Below are 21503 nucleotides of genomic sequence, written 5' to 3' on the forward strand. Positions count from 1 at the left end.
TTCCCTAGTCCGATTGCTGTAATGCTGTAACGTTTGGATACAGTATTACTAGTGTCCTGCTTGACACAGTTATATCTGGGCGTAATGTTGCAAAGCAATATGAGGTGGAACAAGCATGTGAGAATTGTGGTCAGGAAGGCAAATGGCTGACTTCGGTTTACTGGGAGAATTTTAGGAAAGAATCATTCACCTGTAAAGGAGACTGCATATAGGACACTGGTGCGACCTATTATTGAGTACTGCTCAAGTGTTTGGGATCCACACCAGGCTGGACGGAGATGTTGTAGGAGCTCAAATTGGAATCCCTGGAGGGAAGGCAATGTTCTTCTCAATAAGGACTATTGAGAAAATTTAGAGAGCCGGCATTTGAAGCTGGCTCCCGTAAAATTCTATTGCCACCAGCATACATTGTGCATAAGGATCACGAAGGCAAGATACAAGAAATTAGGGCTCTTACGGAGGTATATAGACAGTTGATCTATTTGTGAGTGGAATGGGAAATAAAGCAACAAGTAGTGGTACAGAGTACTCTCTGCCACACACCATACAGTGACTTGGAGAGTACCGATGTAGATATAGATGCTGCTTGTCTCTGACCAATGGTGCAGGATGACACAGAATGTTGCAGGGAGTCATTTACTTGTTCTTGGAGGGTACGCATAGGCATGAAGGAGTTACAATATTCTTGGTGCACAATATAGTGTTGCCCTTATATTCACTGAAACAAATAAATGTGGATAAAATCTCTAAAATTGTTGCACACTCATACACTCAAACTGACCACTCAATCATTATCTCACATAAGCCAAAACAATGGGGCAAAAGTAAAAGTAGTTATACATGAGACTAAAACACAAGTAAAACAACAAAGGAGCTAAAAGAAATGCACAGGGAAGTTTCATTGGCTGACCACTTGTAAAAAAAAAAAAAAAAAGAGGGTGAGCCAGTCCCCCTGTTAATGCATTAAAACCATTTCCCTAAAATCCACAAAACTTTAAAACTTGAACCATATTTATTTTAACATTACCTAAAATAGAGGACAGATCAATCAGCAAATCCACTGTGGCCCACTAGTCAGAAAATAAAACACAGTCCAATAAAATAAAATGTGGCGCACAGTGATCTGTACACCGCAAGCGCCACTCATTGAAAGGTCCTCTCGGCAGAGAAAGAAAACACACATCATAGGGCTGTGGTCTATGAGAAGATGAGTAAGGATGACCTTGTCCTGTCAATGTGACTGGAAGGAGGTATGCCATGGCCATGTTGTGGGCTTTACTAGAAAGAGCTTATTGTCTGTCTCTTCCAGCCACCCATCCTCCCACCAATGCAAGACTCTGGATCTCAACAGCAAGGCATGCAGAGGGATAACACGCTGAAATAACTAAGGATCACAACACACCACCTTGGCTGCTAGACCTGCCCTTTCATTCCCCGCAATACCCACGTGCCCTGGTACCCAGCAGAAAGATAGCCTCAGCACAGAGGCTGGGTATGGGCTGGTCCTGTAAACACCTACAGTTAACCTAAGCCCCTCATGCTGGATAGCATCAATAATCTTCAGGCAAGATGGCCTTGCTGACCCATACACTGTGCAGTCATAGTCCAGCAATAGATGCACAAAAGCCCTATAAAACTGGAGCAGACATGCCCTGTCTGCTCCCCAAGGCCTGTGGCTAAGGCACTTGACGTTATTCAGTGCCTTCAGGGTTCTAGCTAATGTCCAGCAGGTGGTAACCACAACAGTTTGGAGTAGAATGGTGTCTCTCATATGAAACTCTGGTACATTAAAAATATGATAAGAATGATTAAAATGAACACACACACACACACACACACACACACACACACACACACACACACACACACACACCACTCCCCCCCCCCCCCTCTCTCTCTCTCTCTCTCTCTCTCTCTCTCTCTCTCTCTCTCTCTCTCTGCAGAAAACTGAAAACCTGTCTTTGTCTTTGCAGCCCACTCTGCCACATTGTAGGTTGCAACTGACAGGACACTGTTGCAGCACTGGAGTAGGAACAAGAAACAGCAAAATTGTCCACAATTAAGGAGCAAGGTAGAGGACTCATTACCATTGACATGGTACTGTTTATGGCTATGGAAAAGAGGGTAACACTTAAAACACCGCTCTGAGGAACATCATTCTCCCGCTCAAAATGATCTGACAGAGTGTCACCAACTCAGGTCCTACAAAATCACTGAGACAGGAAAGAAGATGGGGAGGTGGCCATGAAAGTCCCATTGATGCAGTTGCATGAGATTACTTTGTCTCAAAGTTGTGTTATATGCTTTGCTGATATCTAAGAATATGCCAATACAGTGATGTTTATGTAGGAAAGCCTGCTGAACAGCCAATTCTAGCAGGGTCTGATTGTTGACAGTGGAACGAAATCTCTGGAATCCACACTGAGACCAGCTAAGGAGACGCCTGGTCTCTAACAACCAGACCACATGACGGATAACCATTTGCTTTACGGTCTTTCCTACACAGCTCGTTAATGCGATGCTCCAATAACTACTAGGACACACGCAGTCCTTTCCTAGTTTGAGAAGATGTATCAAAATTGCCTCTCCACGAGTTGGGGAAGTGACCTTCCTGCCATGTCAAATTAAAACATTTGAGAAGAATTTCCTTTGACACTGTAGGCAAATGTCGAAGCACGAAGTGCCAGATTAAGTCGTGACTGAGTGTCACGTGTCTCAGACAGAGCAGATTCCAGCTCCCACATGGAGAAAGGGGAATTGTAGAACTCAGAAGTGTTGGATCCCAATTCCAGCTTTTCCCTCTCTACAGTCACACGGTAGCAGCAAAAGTCAGTAGTTTTTGCAAAATACTCTGCCAGTGTCTGAGCGATGTCTCTGGGCATTGTTGGGAGACACCCTCGTTTCAGCACTGCTGCTATTGGTAAACAACTGTTTACCAGAAATCCTCTGGATGGCTTCCCATACATTCGCAGAACAGGTGGAACCATCGATACTGTCTAGGAAAGCTTACCACGACCTTTTCTCGCTCTCCTAATAACACGTTGAGCCTCGGATCTCACGACTCGAAAGGCTATGAGGTTGTCTGCTGTTGGGCAGCATTTAAAACATCGAAGTGCCACATGCCTGTCCCGGATTGCTGAATGGCAATCATCTGTCCACCAAGGTACAGGTTGCCTCATAAGATGACCTGAGGACTTTGGGATGGAGAAGTCATGGGCATGATGGATCACTTGTGTGATGTGGTCCACCCGTTCCTGGACACTTTCATGGTGTTCAAACACAGCCAGCTGGCTGAACAGAGTCCATTTAGTTCTGCTGACCATCCATTTTGGTGGCTTCTGTTCAACCAATCCTCCATTAAGTAGGCGGATCCACAGTGGGAAGTTGCTTCCCACTGTGCTGAGCCTGCAAGGGCTCGAGTGCAGAAAGAGAGGTCAATGCTGAGGATGACACAGTAGCAACTGAGAAATAAGTGGGACTGCCTGTGTTGAGGATGCACAGCTCCTGAGGCATCGTCACGTTCTCCAAGACTCAACCCCACGGAAAAGTATAGTTTGAGCCTCATAATACATTATGGAAATTGAAATCACCCAGTAGGAGAAATGGGCTGGGAAGTTGCTTAATAACGCCTGTGAAAGCCTCACAGTCTATTGCATCCTGTAGAGGTAGGTAAACTGAGCAGATAGTGATCTTCTGACTCACATGAACTGTGCAGCTACTGCTTGTAGGCCAGCAACCAAGGAACAGCAGAGGAGTGGTGTGTGTTATTGACAAGCATAGCAACTCCTTCCTTGACTCTTTCCCCAGTCAAGTCATCCTTTCAGTGGAGGATATAGTCCCTTAGCACAGGGGCATCAGTGGCCTTGAAATGTGTTTCCTGTAAACACAAGCACAGGGGTTGTTCCTGTGCCAGAAGGTTGCAGTTCCTCCACACGATTCCTGAAATCATTCATGTTCCACTGTAGTATGGGAGCCATTTATCACAGGGGTTGAACTTTCACCCTGTCCTTCCACCACGGCGGTGACCCCACAGTGGGTGGAGTTTGAGGCTTGGGGGCAAGATGGGTGCCCCAGGTAGACTTCGTAGTCCATTTGCTCTGAAGCACTGCAACAATAGTGGAGGCAGTGCTGGATTTTTTTACCAGGCTCTGCCTTTGGACATACTGAAAAGTCCACAGTGGTGGCAACTGTTGCTTTATCTTATATTCTCGGGAGAACTATGGGCTCTGAAACAACTGCAGCTTCACATGTGCACTGACAAACACAGGTATTAGTGAAGATACTAGCAACCTACATTTGCATAGGTGCACTGGCTGTTGAAAGATACTTTTTAAGGGCTGAAGCAAATGATGTAGTGAATGTGGGAGGCTGCATGGCCTTCTAGGTCTTCTTGGCATCACCATATGGGATGCATTTTAATGTCTTTATCTCCTGTATCTTTCGTTCTTCAAGGAAAACACTGCAATCCCTTCTCCAGACAGGGTGCTCCCCAGATCAATTTACACACTTCAGAGGGGAGAAGCAACTAACTCCATCACTGGCGGCCTTGCCACATTTCCCCACAAGTGGCTTCACCCTTACATCCTATGGGGATGCACCCAAAGTGCTGGCATTGAAACCAGCACACTGGGTTGGGGAATATGGCCATACACTTAGACAAAGGAAATCTGCCTTGATATGCTCTGGGAGTTTCATGCTACTGATGGTACAGTTGAAGGAGTCATATTTTATGAGATCCCCATCCACCCTTTTCAATATATTGTGTTGCACATAAACAATCCCTCCCTGAGCCCACTCATCCTTCAATTCATCCTTAGGAATGTTGACCAGATCTCTTATAGGTCACAACCCCTTTGCTATGTTTCAAGGTGATGTGGAGCTCTGTTCCTACAGTACACTCTCCAAGGCACTTAGCTTTCTGAAGGTTGGTGACTAGTTGGGAACTAGCAGTTTCAACCAACAGTGTTCCGTTATGCAATCACTTAACTGATTTCAGAGTACCTGCAATGCTCTACAAACCTTCACAAATATAAAAAGGTAAAACCTTATCAAAGCTGCCCTCTTTTCACTCCACAATCAAAAACACATTCTGACCAGCAACATGCATTCTGTTACTGTATACTGAAGAACTCTGTACAATCCCTGAATCAGGATGATTGGCTATATGAGCCCTCTTCTTAGACTGGGTGTTAGTTGGGTGTTAGTACCTACCAGCAGTCCACCCTTTCTGCTCAGAGGAGAAGTAGTTAATTTCGAGGGTTCCATCTCAGTCCCACAAGCAGCTAGGGAAATAAGGGTCCATTCAGACAGAGCCTCATGTGCCTGTGTAAGGCTTATACAACTGAGGTGTGGCAATGTTCCCCAAGGTTGCCCACTATGACTGTTCCACCTCAACAGCCACGCATCTCATTGGTCCACAACACAACTCAAGATTCAGGTTTTTTTTTAGAGAGGATTTTACCATTCTCGCGATCCAGGAGGTCAAGCCAAGATCCCCATCACCTGTGCCATACAACATGCCACTGATATGCTACACAGTGGTCACTGAAGCAGGCCCAGAGCTTGTGGTGACAGTGGACTGGCGGCGCTTACCAGTCCTGAGCTCAGGAACCCCAGGGACATTGAGCCTGTATCCAGAAAATGAATGCCGAGTCCCTGAGGGACCTTGTGATTTTCAGACATGGTTGATCACACATTGACAACAAGTATGTTTGTCCTCAAGTCCCCATACAGTCCCACATGGGCAAATGGAGACCCATAATGAAGACCCTTTCGAACCCTGTCACTTGCTGATAATGCTGTCTTGCATGTGTACGTGACATGTACGTCCTTCACGGTCATCACTCACCATCCGTTGCCATTCATGCCTTTACATATCCTGTCATACCTTTTAGCAACACGAAGGTAACATTGCCACTGTTCTATTTATCACACAGAATTTCAACTCTAATCATTTACATACACACCAATGGTGTATTAGCATAAGAAGCTGCACTGATATCTGACCATGTCTTCAGGGTGTTTCACTTTTTTTCCCAGGCAATGTGTTAAGTAACTGATGATGACTTGAATGACAAAAAACAATTAATAATTCATCTGTAAAACACTGTTATTTTGATATGTTAATATGATTTGAAAATATGATAATGTAGTGGGACATAACTGGTCAATTATGGCTTCTACTTTCTCTACACAGCGCAGATTCTAGTGCTATGAAAAACATATCTATTCAGCAAAATCAAGAACCATATTAAAAAGCTGTTATGTTACCAAAGATTAAGACTTACTTGTATGAGTTATAACAGGATCTTATTTTAATGCCTGCTTTGATAAAACTAACTAATGTTTCATCTTCTACAAATGTAAGCAATGACTTCAGCAGTAAAGCTTCTGCGTAACATAATTCAGCATGGACCTCTTCTGAAAATACCACAAAAGGCAGAAAATTAGTATTATAGTTTAAAATTAGACACTAAAATCAAACAACACTGCTAAGAACTAATTTATTATATGAAAAATTAAGCAAATACACACACCTGCTGTGTATAAATCATAATTAGGTTTCTTCACCATCTTTCCAATTGATTCAGTTATAGTATTCTTCCTGCGATACCTATTACACACTGCCATACACTGTTTCAACGCTTCTGATGCTTTCTCAATGTGTTGCTAGAAACAGAAAACCAATATAATTTCCGCAAATCCTCTACATTAACATGCCAGGTGTTATGTTTGTGGACAAAAGTGAAGGGGAATAAACTGTTCAAGATGCTGTTTGTTGAACAGTGAATGAAAGGAAACTTATATTTAGCTAATAGATGTGACAGTAATGGAGAAGTGACAGAAACAAGTAAATAAAAAAATAATTAGCTATAAATACAGTCACAAAGACACCATTATACTACAGCACTCTCTAAATATTGTAGCAGAACATTCAGTTTTTCTTACTTTGGCTGAACAATCAAATTCATACTTTATTTTTTATCCATCACTATTTTTATTTGGAGTAAAGCTATGCATGACAATGCCTGCATCCACACATGACAATGGGTCTGCTATTGCAAATGATGTTTATGAGGAGTAAGAATGGATGAAGAGTTACACTAACTTGGAGATACTGAAAATTTCTATCATTATTTTTAAAATCTGGACATTACATAAGAAAATAAAAATGTTAGTACAGAATGAAATGTATTATTCAAAGGAAGAAAGAGCCATGTGGTATTATTGGTTGTGAGAACCTGAAGGGTTTTTCACCCACATAATTGAAAACGATTTCCTAGTTCTGCTCACAATGGTCTTGTTCCACATGGTGTACGAGAATTATGTCTTAAATCTATATGATGAGGGTAGGTGACTAATTGGTGTGCGTGTATGGTGTGGTGGTGTGTTTGTTTCGTATGATAAGTGACGAATTAAAGAGTGTGTGACACTGAATTTATTTCTCTGTAATTGACTTACATTCTAGTTTGTGGATGTTGTGCATCAGAAGCATAGTATCCTTCAATGGTCAGGATACAAATGGTTTTAATTTATAAGATTTGTTTATACAAATGATCAGTTTCAATACCATAGCCTATTGTAGTTTTAGTAGCCCCTTGAATGTACCAAGAATATTTGGTGACAGCTGGCCGGAAGCAGACATTGTTCACACTTTGTCAGTCTGGAGTATACAGTGGTTTTATCATGACATTCTGAGAAAAAAGTCAAGAAGTGCAATTTGTCACGAACAGGTTGTCCAAGTTAAGTGAGCTGTGGTAAAGAGCCAAGTAAAAACCTTCTGCAGATTATGCAGACAACACAATTACACCTTAATTCCACATGATGGAAATTACAATTTTGAGGAGAAAGTGCACTTTCCATAAGCAATACTTTGCGTCATGCTATATTGCAACTCCATAAAAATTCTCAACATTTACTATTTTATTTTTAGTTCAGACGGAATAAATGTAATCCTAGCTATTTACTTTTCTTCTTCTTACTATTCCAAATTACTAAAATGGACTAGCACGTTCAGCATCCCAGTAGGGAAAAAAACTTTTAAACTGCTAAAAATAAATTTCTGCAGCACCAGGCTCATATTTAACATCAGTAACCCCACAAGCTGAATCTGTGGTGAGGGTCTACCAGATGCTATTTTTTGAGAACTGATCTGCAGAAATAGCATTTCAGAGCAGTTTTCAAATTGAGACCTGTAACACAATATTTAAAGTTTATTATTTAATTGTATGAAATTTTGTTATACAATTAACAATTTAATGATGTGATTAATAAAATGATCAGAAATGACTTTATTAAGTTATTCAAAATGATATATTAATATCACTATGAACAACAACTTTTTGAGGTAAGAAAAATTCGAGATTAATGTCCCTGCAAAAATCAGTATTTCAGCTTTAAAAATAACTTATTGTACCTTTAAACAAATGTGCTTGTTAGCCAACTGTGATGTAACAAAAGGACTGCATCACTCATGCAAATTTTACCTATATGTAATACAAATGCAATAATTTCCTGAATAATCAGCCTTAGAAAGTAAGTTTTAAATAATGCTAATGGCTAATTGGTTTGCACCTACACTTCAAATTGATGACGTACCTTACAAGATAACTCAGTTGTCCAAAAATGTCACTTGTTGTCTTGAATGCTGTAAATGACTGCTACAGTGCACTACATTTGTAGAAGTACCTCAGAGTACCACAAGATATCTGTCTTGCAATAGCATTAGTGGTTTCATGTGAAAGGCATTGGTACTTCAAAATAAAATTAATTAAATGCTGATTCGAGGCAGAAACCACTGGTGCTCACAAGATTAATTTGTATCAGCTGTCCACTGAATTCAGGCTAGTAAGCCCATATAAAATAATTGCATATATGTTATGAGAAGAATAAATTGTTACTCACCGTATCACAGATATGTTGAGAGTCACAGACAGGCACAACAAAAAGAGTACTAAACATTTAAGGTTTTGGACAGAAGGCCTTCTTCTGAAATAAACAACATTCTCTCTCTCTCTCTCTCTCTCTCTCTCTCTCTCTCTCTCTCTCTCTCTCTCACACACACACACACACACACACACACACACACACACACACACACACACACACACACACACACACAGATATATAGTTCAATTCACAAACTTGTGATCACTTTGTCTGGCTATCGAGACCAGACTGCGCAACTGTGAATGATGGGAGAAGCCATCTGGGTGGTGGGGGTTAAGAGGAGGCTGGAGAGCAGGGAACAGCTGGGAGATGGTAAAGTGCTGTATGCTGGGATGAAGTTGACAGAGGGTAGGGCAGTTAGGTGCAGATGAAGGGTGGAGGGAGAGGGGGTGGTTGTTCGGCAGAGAGTGGAGTGAAAAGGAGAGAAGTAAAAAGAAAGTGGGTGCACTTGTGGAAAAGAAGGGGATAGGTGGGTGTAGGACAATAACTAATGATGGTTGAGGCCAGGAGGATTACAGGAACACAGAATATAATGCAGGGCAGGTTTCCACTTGTGCAATTCAGAAAAGCTGGTGTTGGTAGAAAGGATCCATATGGCGTAGGCTGAGAAGCAGTCATTAAAATGAAGAATGTTGCATTGGACAGTATGGTCCGCAACTGGGTGGTTCCGCTGTTTCTTGGCCACAGTTTCTGGGCGGCCTTTCATGTGGACAGACAGCTTACTGCTTGTCATCCCCATGTAGAAAGAATCACAGTGGTTGCAGATTAATTTGTAGATCACATGAATAGTTTCACGCGTATCCCTGCCTTTGATGAGAGTTGTGACCAAACTAGAATAGGTATTGGTGGGGGGATCTATGGAGCAGTCTTGCATCTCTCTCTATTACAGGGATACGATCCATGAGGTAAGGAGCTGGGAAAGGGGGTTGTGTAGGGATGCACGAGGATATTGTGTAGGTTCAGTGGGAAGGGGGGGTGGGGGTGGAATAACACTGTGGGAAGGTGGAGAGAGTAGTGGGGAGGACATTCTTCATTTCAGGGCACAACAAGAGGTAGTCTAAACCCTGGCAGATAATGTGATTCAATTGCTCCAGTCCTGGGTGGTATTCAGTGATGAGGGGAATGCTTCTCTGTGGCCATATGGTGGGACTTTGGGAGGTAGTGGGTGACTGGAAAGATAAGGCACGGGAAATCTGTTTCTGTACAAGGCTGGGAGGGTAATTACGATTTGTGAAGGCCTCAGTGACACCCTTGATATATTTCGAGAGGGACTGCTCATCACTACAGCTGCAACAGCCACAGGTGGCTAGGCTGTATGGAAGGGACTTCTTGGTACGAAATGGATGGCAGCAGTTGAAGTTGATATATTGTTGGTAGTTGTTTGGTTTTATATGGACAAAAGTACTGATGTGGCCATCTTTGAGGTGGAGATCATCATCGAGGAATGTTTCTTGTTGGGCTGAGGAAGACCAGGTGAAGTGAATTGGGGAGAAGGTGTTGAGGTTCTGGAGGAAAGTGGATAGTGTCCTCACCTTCAAACCAGATCATGAAGATGTCACAAATGAATCTGAACCAGGTGCGTGATTTGGGATTCAGGGTGGTTACGAAAGATTCCTCTAGATGTTCCATCAATAGCTTAACATAGGATGGTGCCATGCAGGTGCCCACTGCTGCAGCCTGGATATGCGTGTAGGTGATGCCTTCACAGGTGAAGTAATTGAGATGAGGATGTTGTTGGTCATGGCGACGAAGAAGGAGGTTCTAGGTTCGGAATCAATCAGGCCTTAGGAAAGGTAATGTTCAATAGTGGCTAGGTCATGGGCATTGGGGATGTTAGTGTAAAGGGAGGCGGCATCAACAGCGACAAGCAGGACACCACATGATAAAGAGACAGGAACTGTGGAGAGTCAGTGGTGAAAATGGTTGGTATCTTTTACGTAGGAGGGCTGGGTGTGGGTAATAGGCTAAAGGTGTTGGTCTACAAGAGCAGAGATTCTTTCAGTGGGGGCACAGTAACAGGCCACAACAGGGTGTCCTGCGAGGTTGGGTTTATGGCCTTGAGGAAGCATGTAGAATGTAGGAACAAGGATAGAGAGAGACTCTGCGGAGAAGTTCTGGGATGGGGTTAAGGATTTGAGGAGAGATTGGAGATCCTGCTGGATTTCTGGAATGGGTTTCTGGAAGGGTTTTAAGTGGATGAATCTGACAGCTGGTGAAGTCCTTCAGCCAGGCAATACTTAAGGCTCAAAACCACAGTTGTGGAGCCTTTGTCAGCAGATAGGATAATAAGTTCAGGATCAGACTTTAGGTGGTGGAGTGCAGTCCTTTCAGCAGATGTAAGGTTAGCTTGCAGTTTGAGGGTTTGGGGAATAATGATTAAATAAGATTCAATGTTAAGAAATTCTGGAAAGTTAAAAGGGGGTGATTTGGGGACAGTGGGGGGGGGGGGGGGGTGGATCACAGTTGGAAGGAGGAGTGCACTGAGTCAGGCAGGGTTCAACATTGGTCTTAGGTTGGGTCTGTTTGGTAGGGTTGGTGGTTAAAAAGTTTTTGCACTGTAGGGATCAGGAAAAAAAGAGAGATGGCCTTTAATAAACCCAGCATGACTGATTTTGGGAGTGGGGCAAAAGGTAAGGCTTTTGCAAAAGGACTTTTACTTCTGTGGGGTTAAGGCTTGGGCAAAAGGTTCACAATTGAGTTTCGGGTCTGTTTAGGTTCTGGTTTCTTTATGTTGGTGAGAGTTATGGACTGCCCAAATCTGAACAGGTGGAGGTCATTGTTGAAGGAAGGATTGCAGCCAGATATAGGTAATTTGGTGGCAAGGCCATTTGGGGCGACTATGAGCCAAACAACAACATAGGAACAGTATATGGGACTGAGTGCTGGCTAGGGATAAGAAAATTTTTCGGTATTTGTGCAAATGGAAGGAGCAAGGATCCATGGTTGAGGACAAAAACGTGTAAAAATACATAAATAATATAAAAATACATGAGAAAAAAATGTACAAAAATATGTGGGAAAAATAAAAAAAAAAAAAACCAGCAGAACAGATTAAATATGGGGACACAAGATAAATCTGTGGGAGTAGAAGTATAGGGAAAGGCAAAAATGAACTGAAATCGACGTGATAACACAATGAGGTCAAAGACTAAATAAAAAGATTGTAATGTGGACTGCACGTATGTGGGTGGATATGAATGAAGAAGAGGGACAGCAGAAGTGTCTACATCAGGTTAGATTAATGTGTGTGAACTGAAATAAAACAGGAGGTAGAATGGGGGTGTGGGGAGGGGTTGGTAGCCATCTTCCTCAATGTTAACATCTACCTCAAAGATGGCTATATCAGTACCTTTGTCCATAAGAAACCTACAAAATACCAGCAATACCTCCACTCTGACAGCTGCCACTCATTCCGTACCCAGACGTCCCTTCCATACAGCCTAGCCACCTATGGCCATCGCATCTGTAGTGATGAGCAGCCCCTCTCAAAATATACCAAGAGTCGCATTGAGGCCTTTGCAGTCCATAATTACCCTCCCAGAAAGAGATCTCCCATGTCTTAACTCTCCAGCCACCCACCACCTCCCAAGGTCCCACCATCCAGCCACAGAGGAGCATTCCCCTCATGACTCAGTGCCACCAAAGACAGAAGCAACTGAATCACATTCTCTGCCAGGCTTTTGACTACATTTCATCATACCCTGAAATGAGGAATGTCCTACACACTATCCTGCCCCCCCCCCCCCCCCCCCCCTACAGTGGTATTCTGCCAAAACCTTACCTCATGACTAATATCCCTGTAATAGACAAAGATGCAAGAGCTGTCCCATACATTCTCCCATGACCTCCTACTCCAGTCCAGTCACAAGCATCACCTATCCCATCAAAGGCAGAGCTACCTGTGAAACCAGTCACGTGATCTACAATCATGCCCAGAAAGAAACAACACCTTGAATGACTAGAGAGAGGATGTTCATATTTACGGGATATGTACATTAGTATGTTCTACAGAAATGATTAGCATCTCAGTCACCTTGGTTCAGCATGTGTCCTGTTGCTGAGTACGCACTGGGTCCCCCATGGGCCCTGATAACTTGTTCTGTGCATGATGGCATTGACGAGTATAGGGTGTGAATGGCATCCTGTGGTATAGCCATCCATGCTGCATTACATGGTTACAAAGTTCATCTGTGGTGGTTGGCATTGGGTTACAGTGCTGCACTGATCATTTGACCATATCCCAAACATTTCTGATTCGTGACAAGTCTGGTGATCTGGCAGGCCAGGGCAAAAGGCTGACACCTTGTGACACCAAGAAGGCACGCGTTTGTGCACCAAATGTGGCCATGCACTGTATTGTTGAAAAATGGTGTCTGTGGTGTTGTGCAGAAATAGTCTGGCTAAGGGTTGCAAGATGTCATTCACTTAAACCATGCACCAACTGTGATTTGTGATTGTACCCAACAGAACCCCACATCAAAAGGCCTTTAGTTGGCACTGTATGTCTTGTGTGAATGCAGTCACTATGATGCTGTTCCCTGTCTGTGGTGAACCAAAATGTGGCCATCAGTGGTGAACCAAAATGTGGCAATCATTTTCACACAAACATAACTTGGATTTCTCCTATTTGATGCCATTCCTGTGCCCAGCAATATCATTCCATCCACCACTGCTGTCTAGCACGTTTCTCCATATTCGTCAAAGGTAGATGGAGAAGTGGAGAATGCGCATGTAACTCGTGCTATAATAGACGGTAACAGACTGTCACCCCTGATAGTGTACGATGTATTACACTGTTCCATTGTTACACCAGAGCTAGGGAGGATGCAGATCTGTCTCGCAATGCCATTCGGATGAGATGTCGATCTTGTCAGTGGGTGGTGCGACCTGACCCATCCCTGTCACGTTTTACAGTCTTCTGTCAGCCTCGAGCATGCGGGCCGATGCGGTTCAAATGCTAATCATTTCTGCAGAATATACTAATGTACATGACCTGTGAATATGAACATCCTATCTCTAGTCATTCAAGGTGTTCTGTTTTTTCTTAACTTAAGTGTACACGCTAAGCTGCAACCACTGTGCTTCGTTCTATGTGGGCATAACAACCAACAAACTGTCTGTTCCCATGAATGGCCACTGACAAACTGGCTAATAAACAGCTGGATCATTCAGTTGCTGGGCATACTGCCCAATACAATGTTCTTCATTTTAATGAATGCCGCACAGCCTGTGCCATACGGATTCTTTCTACCGATGCCAGTTCTTCTGAATTGTGCAATATATCCTACATTTCCATAACCCTCCTGGCCTCAACCTTCGTTAGTCATTGTCCTTCACCCACCTACCCCCTTCCCCATTCCCCATTCCCCATTCCCATTCCACAGCCTTCTATTCCATAAGTGCACCCACAGTCCTTTTACTTCTCTCGTTTTCTACTCCCCGTGCCCCCAACACACACTCTCCATCTAACCTACTGACTGACTGCACCTAGCTGCCCTACCCTCTCTCCACCTCGTCCCTGCATACAGCACTTTACTGTCCCCCCACCCATACCCTGCTCTTCCTCTCCCTCCCCTTCCCCTTCCTGCCCCAACCTCCTCTTTAGCCCCACCACCCATATTGATTCTCCCATAATGCGCAGTTGCTCGCAGTCTGGACTTGGCAGCCAGACACAGAGGTCATGTGTGCGAGAGCTGTGTTTGCATGAATGTGTGACTTTACATTGTCTACTTCAGAAGAAAGCCTTCTGGCCGAAAAATAACATTTTTAGTACTCTTTTTGTTGTGCCTGTCTGTGACTCAACACCTTCGCTCTATGACGAGTAGGAATCTATCATTTTCATACTATTGTCATTATTCCATCTTGTATTTTCTATTGTTGATTTTGCTTGTATGTTATTAATAATAATAATGGATCTTGTGCCATGGCATTAAAACAAAGACTGTTTTATTTTAAATTTTGTGGTGTGGGTCCTTAGGCTGCAGCCTAGATAGCTCGCACATGAATGTGGGCCTGGGTATCACCCTCATGACTCATTTACCTTCTATATCTACATTTACATCTACATCTATTTGGATCCTATACAAATCGCACTTCAGTGGCTGGCAGAGGATTCATCGAACCACCTTCACAATAATTATCTATTATTCCAATCTCAAACAGTGTGCAGAGAAAATGAACACCTATATATTTCTGTGCGAGCTCTGATTTACCTTATTTTGTTATGATCATCATTTCTCCTTATGTAGGCCAGCATCAACAAAATATTTTCGTATACAGAGCAGAAAGTTGGAGAGATTGAAATTTCATGAGAAGATTCCACCGCAACAAAAAACGCCTTTGTTTTAATGATCTCCACACAAATCCTGTATCATGTCTGTGACACTCTCTCCCCTATTTCTCAATAATACAAAATGTGCTGCTCTTCATAGAACTTTCTCAAAGTACTCTGTTAATCCCATCTGGTAAGGACCCCACACCGCACAGTAGTACTCCAAAAAGAGGACAGGCAGCCTCTGTAGTAGATCTGTTGCACCTTTAAGTGTTCTGACAATAAAACACACTCTTTGGTTTGCCTTCCCCATAACATTTCCTGTGTGTTCTTTCCAATTTAAGTTGTTCGTAATTGTAATTCTGACATATTTAGCTGAACTTATGATCTATAGATATGACTGATTTTTCATGTAACTGAAGTTTAATGGATTCCTTTTAGCACCCATGTGGATGACCACAGACTTTTCATTATTTAGAGTAAACTGCCAATTTTTGCACCATACACATACCTTTTCTAAATTGTTTTGCAATTTGTTTACATCCCCTAATGACTTTACAAGACAATTAATGACAGCAATACCTACAAACAACTTACGACAGCTGCTCAGATTGTTTCCTAAATCATTTATATAGATAAGGAACAGCAAAGGGCCTATAAGACTGCCTTGGGGAACACCAGAAATCACTTCTGTCTTACTCAATGACTTTTTGTCAGTTACTATGAACTGTGACCTCTCTGACAGGAAATCATGAATCCAGTAACATAACTGAGACAATATTCCATAAGCACACAATTTTACTACAAGCCACTTGTGAGGTACAGTGCCTAAAACCTTCTGGAAATCTAGAAATATGGAATCAATTTGAAATTCCTTGTCAATAGTACTCAACACTCCATGTGAGTAAAGTGCTAGGTGTGTTCACAAGAACAATGTTTTCTAAATCAGTGTTGACTGTGTGTCAATGGGCCATTCTCTTTGAGGTAATTCATACTGTTTGAACACAGTATATGTTCCAGAATCCTGTTGCATATCAATGTTAATTATATGGACCTGTAATTTAGTGGATTACTCTTACTGCCTTTCTTGAATGTTGGAGTGACCTGTGCACCTTTCCAGTCTTTGGGTACAGATCTTTTGTCGAGCGTGCGGTTGTTAAGTATCGAGCTATTGCATCAACATACTCTGAAAGGAACCTGGTTGGTATACAGTCTGGACTGGAAGACTTGCTTTTATTAAGTGATTTAAGTTGCTTCACTATTCTGAGTATATTTACTTCTAAGTTGCTCATGTTGGCAACTGTTCTTGATTTGAATTCTGGAATATTTACTTTGTCTTCTTTGGTGAAGGAATTTTGGAAGGCTGTCATTTAGTAACGCTGCTTTAACAACACTGTCATCAATAGTATTTTCATTGCTATCATACGGAGAAGGCATTGATTGTGTCTTGCCTCTATTATACTTTATGTATGAACAGAACCTCTCGGTATTTTCTGCCAGGTTTTGAGACAAAGTTTTGTTGTGGAAACTATTATAAGCTTCTTGTATTGAAATCTGTGCTACATTCTGAGCTTCTGGAGAAGATCGCCAATCATGGGCATTTTGTGTTCATTCAAACTTGGCATGCTTTTTTTATTGTTTCTGCAACAGTGTTCTGACCCACTTTGTGTACTAAGAGCTCCACTGTTTGTTAATTTATTTGTTATTAATCACTCAACTGCTGTTGATACTATTTCTTTGAATTCAAGCCACATCTGGTCTACTCTTACTGGTACATTGTTGATTTCGAAGAACTAGAGATTGTCCCTCAAGATGGCTCCAAGTGAATTTTTATCTGCTTTTTTTTGAATAGGCATATTTTTCCTTTATTTTTGGAGGATTTGAGAGTTAAAATAGTCAGTCTCACTAAGGTAACCATGTGTTCACTGATCCCTGTATCCATTTTGATGCTCTTTATTAGCTCAGGATTATTTGTTGCTAATAGATCAAGTGTGTTTTCACAACCATTTACTATTCCGGTGGGTTCATGAAGTAACTGCTGGGAATAACTTTCAGGGAATGCATTTAGCACAATAATTTTCCAGACTGCAACTCTCGATACAGATGCACAGAAAAGAAGATTATGCCCATTTCACTGAGTACTATGGCTATAGTAGTCTACTAAATCCTTTAACTAGGAAAGTACATAGGCTAATCTGAGAACAAATTTGGAGATTTATAAAATAACTTGTCATCAATCTACAACAAGAGATGCATACATGGAAACTAAGATTTACTCAATTTATTGCATTACTATGGAAATTTGAGCATGCATTGCTCCAACTAATCAATGATTACTGAACTTAGCTTTAATAACTTCCACTCATTTAAAATTAAAAGCAGTTCTGACAATTGCAAAAAGAGCATATAAGCCAGTGTATTAAGGTTGTCATCAAACGTTCAATGAACTAATCTTTATGAATCCTGCAACACCCAGGAATTATAAATCAAATTAATCCAAACATGAATTATAAATCAAATTAAGTGATTACGACCGTAAAGAGAGAGCACTATGCGCAAGCCCAGCAGCACCTTTTACTAGAGTGTCCCTCAAGTAAGTGGAAATGTGAAAGCAACAGTCAGGATTCCTTATGATGGTGAAAAATTCAGATATCAGCAGGTGAGTAAGCTTGAATCAGGTAGAATATGTCTTCTAGGAAACAGGTTTGCCATACTGTGATATTTCAGTTTCTACAATGATGACCACACAAGTTATATTCACCAGTGGTGATCACAATCTGGCAACCTACAATGATGAGTAGTGTAACAGAAACACATCAAGTGTATTGGTTTCAGGTATCACCAGATACAACAAATGATATCAACACCAGTGTACTGAGGACAAGTTGAACAACAACCACTATAACAGGAAAGTTGTAGAGGCCATGGTACTGTCCTGCTTAAGACAATACCACGCATCATATTTTATCATGACAAGCCAGGCTAACTGTGGTGAGACATGTCCAAGTCATCTTTGGAGAGTAAATGGTACCATCACTTCTCTGGCATGCATTTTCACCTAAAACATTACACATCAATGATTCCTGGTTCATGGTTAGTCAGTAGCTTGTTTGTCACAATCTACCAGCAACCACTGTTGCCAATTTGAAGACTTTAATACCAAACACATGTAACGAGGTTTCCCAGGAACAAATCCAGGCCTTCTTCGATTCTATAGCATGTCATTTAGAAGCTCTGATTGCAGCATGTAAGGGCTTCACACTACAATGAATTTTCAGAAGCAAAGATATGTATAGTACTGTAATCCTACACTTTTCTTCATGCACCTAATCTAGTACAAACTCCATTTCAGTTACATTAAGTTTCTTGGTGCTGCAGTTTTCATAAATGTTAAGTGCAGATACAATTGACTTACTTGATAAAGAAAAGTAACTGTTATGATCAGCTTGAACATTACATTAAAGGATATAGGTATCTGACAGCATCATTATAATCTTATCACAGTTTGCCAATTTTTTTTTTTTTTTTAACCACATGCTTTAGAAGACAAAGACAATATTGCTGATTATCAAAGTTGATGCTTCTTGAGCCCTACACCCTATGATTCACATCTCTGCTGATGCTATAAATGTGAAATTTTTCCTATTTAAAACTCACAACTCACTCATACTATGCTGTTGATCATAAGTTTTCTTTTTTACCCTCTAGTAATATGATGTTCACATCTGTCAGTGTGGGGAAAAGGGGGAAGGTAGAGTTTTCAAGCTACACCATGGATTATATTCCACATTAAACTCTAAATTCTCATATGACTGGTAAGATTAGCCATTTCCCAGACTGGAAGAAAGCAAGACTATATCATCTTCAAGAACACCATGTACGATGAAGCACTGCTGTGTTCAAACCAGCCATCAGGTTGAGAACAGCTTTATGTTTATTTCCACCAGACCACTATCAACATCTTCCTCGCATACTGAAGAAATGCCTTTGTAAGAGGTCAATCAAAATGGTGTTGCACTTTCTGCTCTACATTATACATACGTCAGATTAGAAAAGGAAATTTTCAAAGTCAGAAGTAATGACATTTCTAGCAGTTGCACAGTTAAGGTGATTTACTGTTGTAACCTTTTGGCTTCTTCCCTTAGAAACAAATCTTTGTGTGTGTCATACATATGCTTTACGTTACAAGTGACTGTATCATCTTAAGAAGACATTTAGACAATGATGACGTGTAAGTGCATACAGAATTTATTGTTTGGAGTGAAATTTAGATCAAAAAAGTTACACTATGCTTTACAATATGAATCACAAAGAATATGGAGTACTAAAACCTTATGTAAAACAGTGTGACAGCAATGATAAGAGTATACTGTTTCAAGTAATCTACAGGACAGTACTTGACAAAAAGTACAGATAAAATCTGGACCCCAAGGAAATTTAATGAGCAGAAATAGAAAATATTTGTATTATAACTGAAGCAAATGCCAGAAAAGGAAATTCTGTTTTGCCTTTTCTTTCTAATTTATCAAATGGATGAGCAATAACATAGCCAAAAAGACAGATACCATGAGTCAAAATTAATGGTACCTAAATTTGATGTACATAATTTCTACATTATATAGCAGTAACTCAGAACCTTTGATCAAGGGATGCAGAGGAGGAAAGTATTAAATTTCATCTCGTCTTGTTCTTTTGTCTCCACTAATCCAGAGACGCATTTGATTTTCCAGTTTGATTTTGCATTATCTCATTTCTAACAAGTATCTTTTCTTTTTTACCTCCCATAATGATATACTTAGTTTCAAAACCTAACATTTAATGCTTTTTTAATTTTACCATAATCTGCCGCTGCTGATGCTTTATGAGCAGAAGCAATTTTTCTGTCTTTATTTGATTGTAGTTTTCAGTTTGAAAATTATTTCCCTCAAAGAATTATGTCAATATTGTAACCAAGAAGAAATGTCTCTGAAGACAACAGTTACAGAGAAGGTTAATAAGGACTTAACAGTATGTGACAGTAGGATGTTTAGTGAAGACCAGTTAAAGAAGAACATGTAAAAGAAATAACTGGACAGTTGCCCACACATTAGCACTTTCAGTGACAATTGGGTGATGGCTTACTCGATCCTGCATCACCCATGCTACATTACTAAACCACAAATTTATTTTATTTAAGTATAGATATTTAACAGTGAAATTTTAACTCACGTGTTCAAAGGTCAGCATAGCCTCCAAAAATGTGAACACACTGTGCCCAACAGCATGATACATGCTGCTGTTTGCCCTGCACACACGAGCACAAATCTATTAGAAAAGATCATAACTGGCAGTTCATCAGTGAATATTTTACTTCTCTCTCTCTCTCTCTCTCTCTCTCTCTCTCTCTCTCTCTCTCTCCCTCACACACACACACACACACACATACACACACACACACACACACACAGCGTGTCTCTACTAAGAATCATCAGGTGCAATTTCTTTGGTGTTTCAGCAGGTATTTGCAATTTTGTTACTGTGTTGTGTAGCTGGAGTCAGCCCAAACAAATAGTGCTCATCATATCTTTCAAGTGACATCCAGCGTCGACAGAAAACAAAGGTTTGTTTCTCGTTACAAACAAAATTATTTTTAAAGTGAAATTTTACATGCCCATTGAATAGAGCACTACCAGATTAGTCTAGTGTGATATCTGTTTTATCAATATGTATTAACCAGTGGACAGGAATACACAATCCATAAATGTAAACAAACATCACTTTCGACACATAGTTATGTGTTTTTAAATGGCACATGTATGATTTTTCTACTTAAATGAAAACTAGAGGCACAATTAGTGATGGCAGGATTTGTTTCACTGCTCTAAACCCCATGTGTTGTTGTTGTGGTCTTCAGTCCTGAGACTGGTTTGATGCAGCTCTCCATGCTACTCTATCCTGTGCAAGCTTTTTCATCTCCCAGTACCTACTGCAACCTACATCCTTCTGAATCTGCTTAGTGTATTCATCTCTTGGTCTCCCTCTACGATTTTTACCCTCCACGCTGCCCTCCAATATTAAATTGGTGATCCCTTGATGCCTCAGAACATGTCCTACCAACCGATCCCTTCGTCTGGTCAAGTTGTGCCACAAACTTCTCTTCTCCCCAATCCTATTCAATACTTCCTCATTAGTTATGTGATCTACCCATCTAATCTTCAGCATTCTTCTGTAGCACCAAATTTTGAAAGCTTCTATTCTCTTCTTGTCCAAACTATTTATCGTCCATGTTTCACTTCCATACATG

General features: G+C 41.2%; 1 protein-coding gene across 6 annotated transcripts in view; it reads right to left on the bottom strand.

The window, feature by feature from the left end:
- The window catches only part of LOC124722711 (tetratricopeptide repeat protein 39B-like), a 336578-nt gene that overhangs the window by 61821 nt on the left and 253254 nt on the right, over positions 1–21503 (bottom strand). For all 6 annotated transcript variants that reach the window (XM_047247848.1, XM_047247847.1, XM_047247850.1 and 3 more), the window contains exons 5-7: positions 20429–20504; positions 6537–6669; positions 6288–6420 (exon numbers count right to left, since the gene is read on the bottom strand). In XM_047247848.1, coding sequence (XP_047103804.1) covers positions 6288–6420; positions 6537–6669; positions 20429–20504 — 342 coding nt within the window. The remainder of the gene's footprint in view (positions 1–6287; positions 6421–6536; positions 6670–20428; positions 20505–21503) is intronic.

Source organism: Schistocerca piceifrons, chromosome X (genome assembly GCF_021461385.2).
Source record: "Schistocerca piceifrons isolate TAMUIC-IGC-003096 chromosome X, iqSchPice1.1, whole genome shotgun sequence".
Classification (NCBI taxonomy): Eukaryota; Metazoa; Arthropoda; class Insecta; order Orthoptera; family Acrididae; genus Schistocerca; species Schistocerca piceifrons.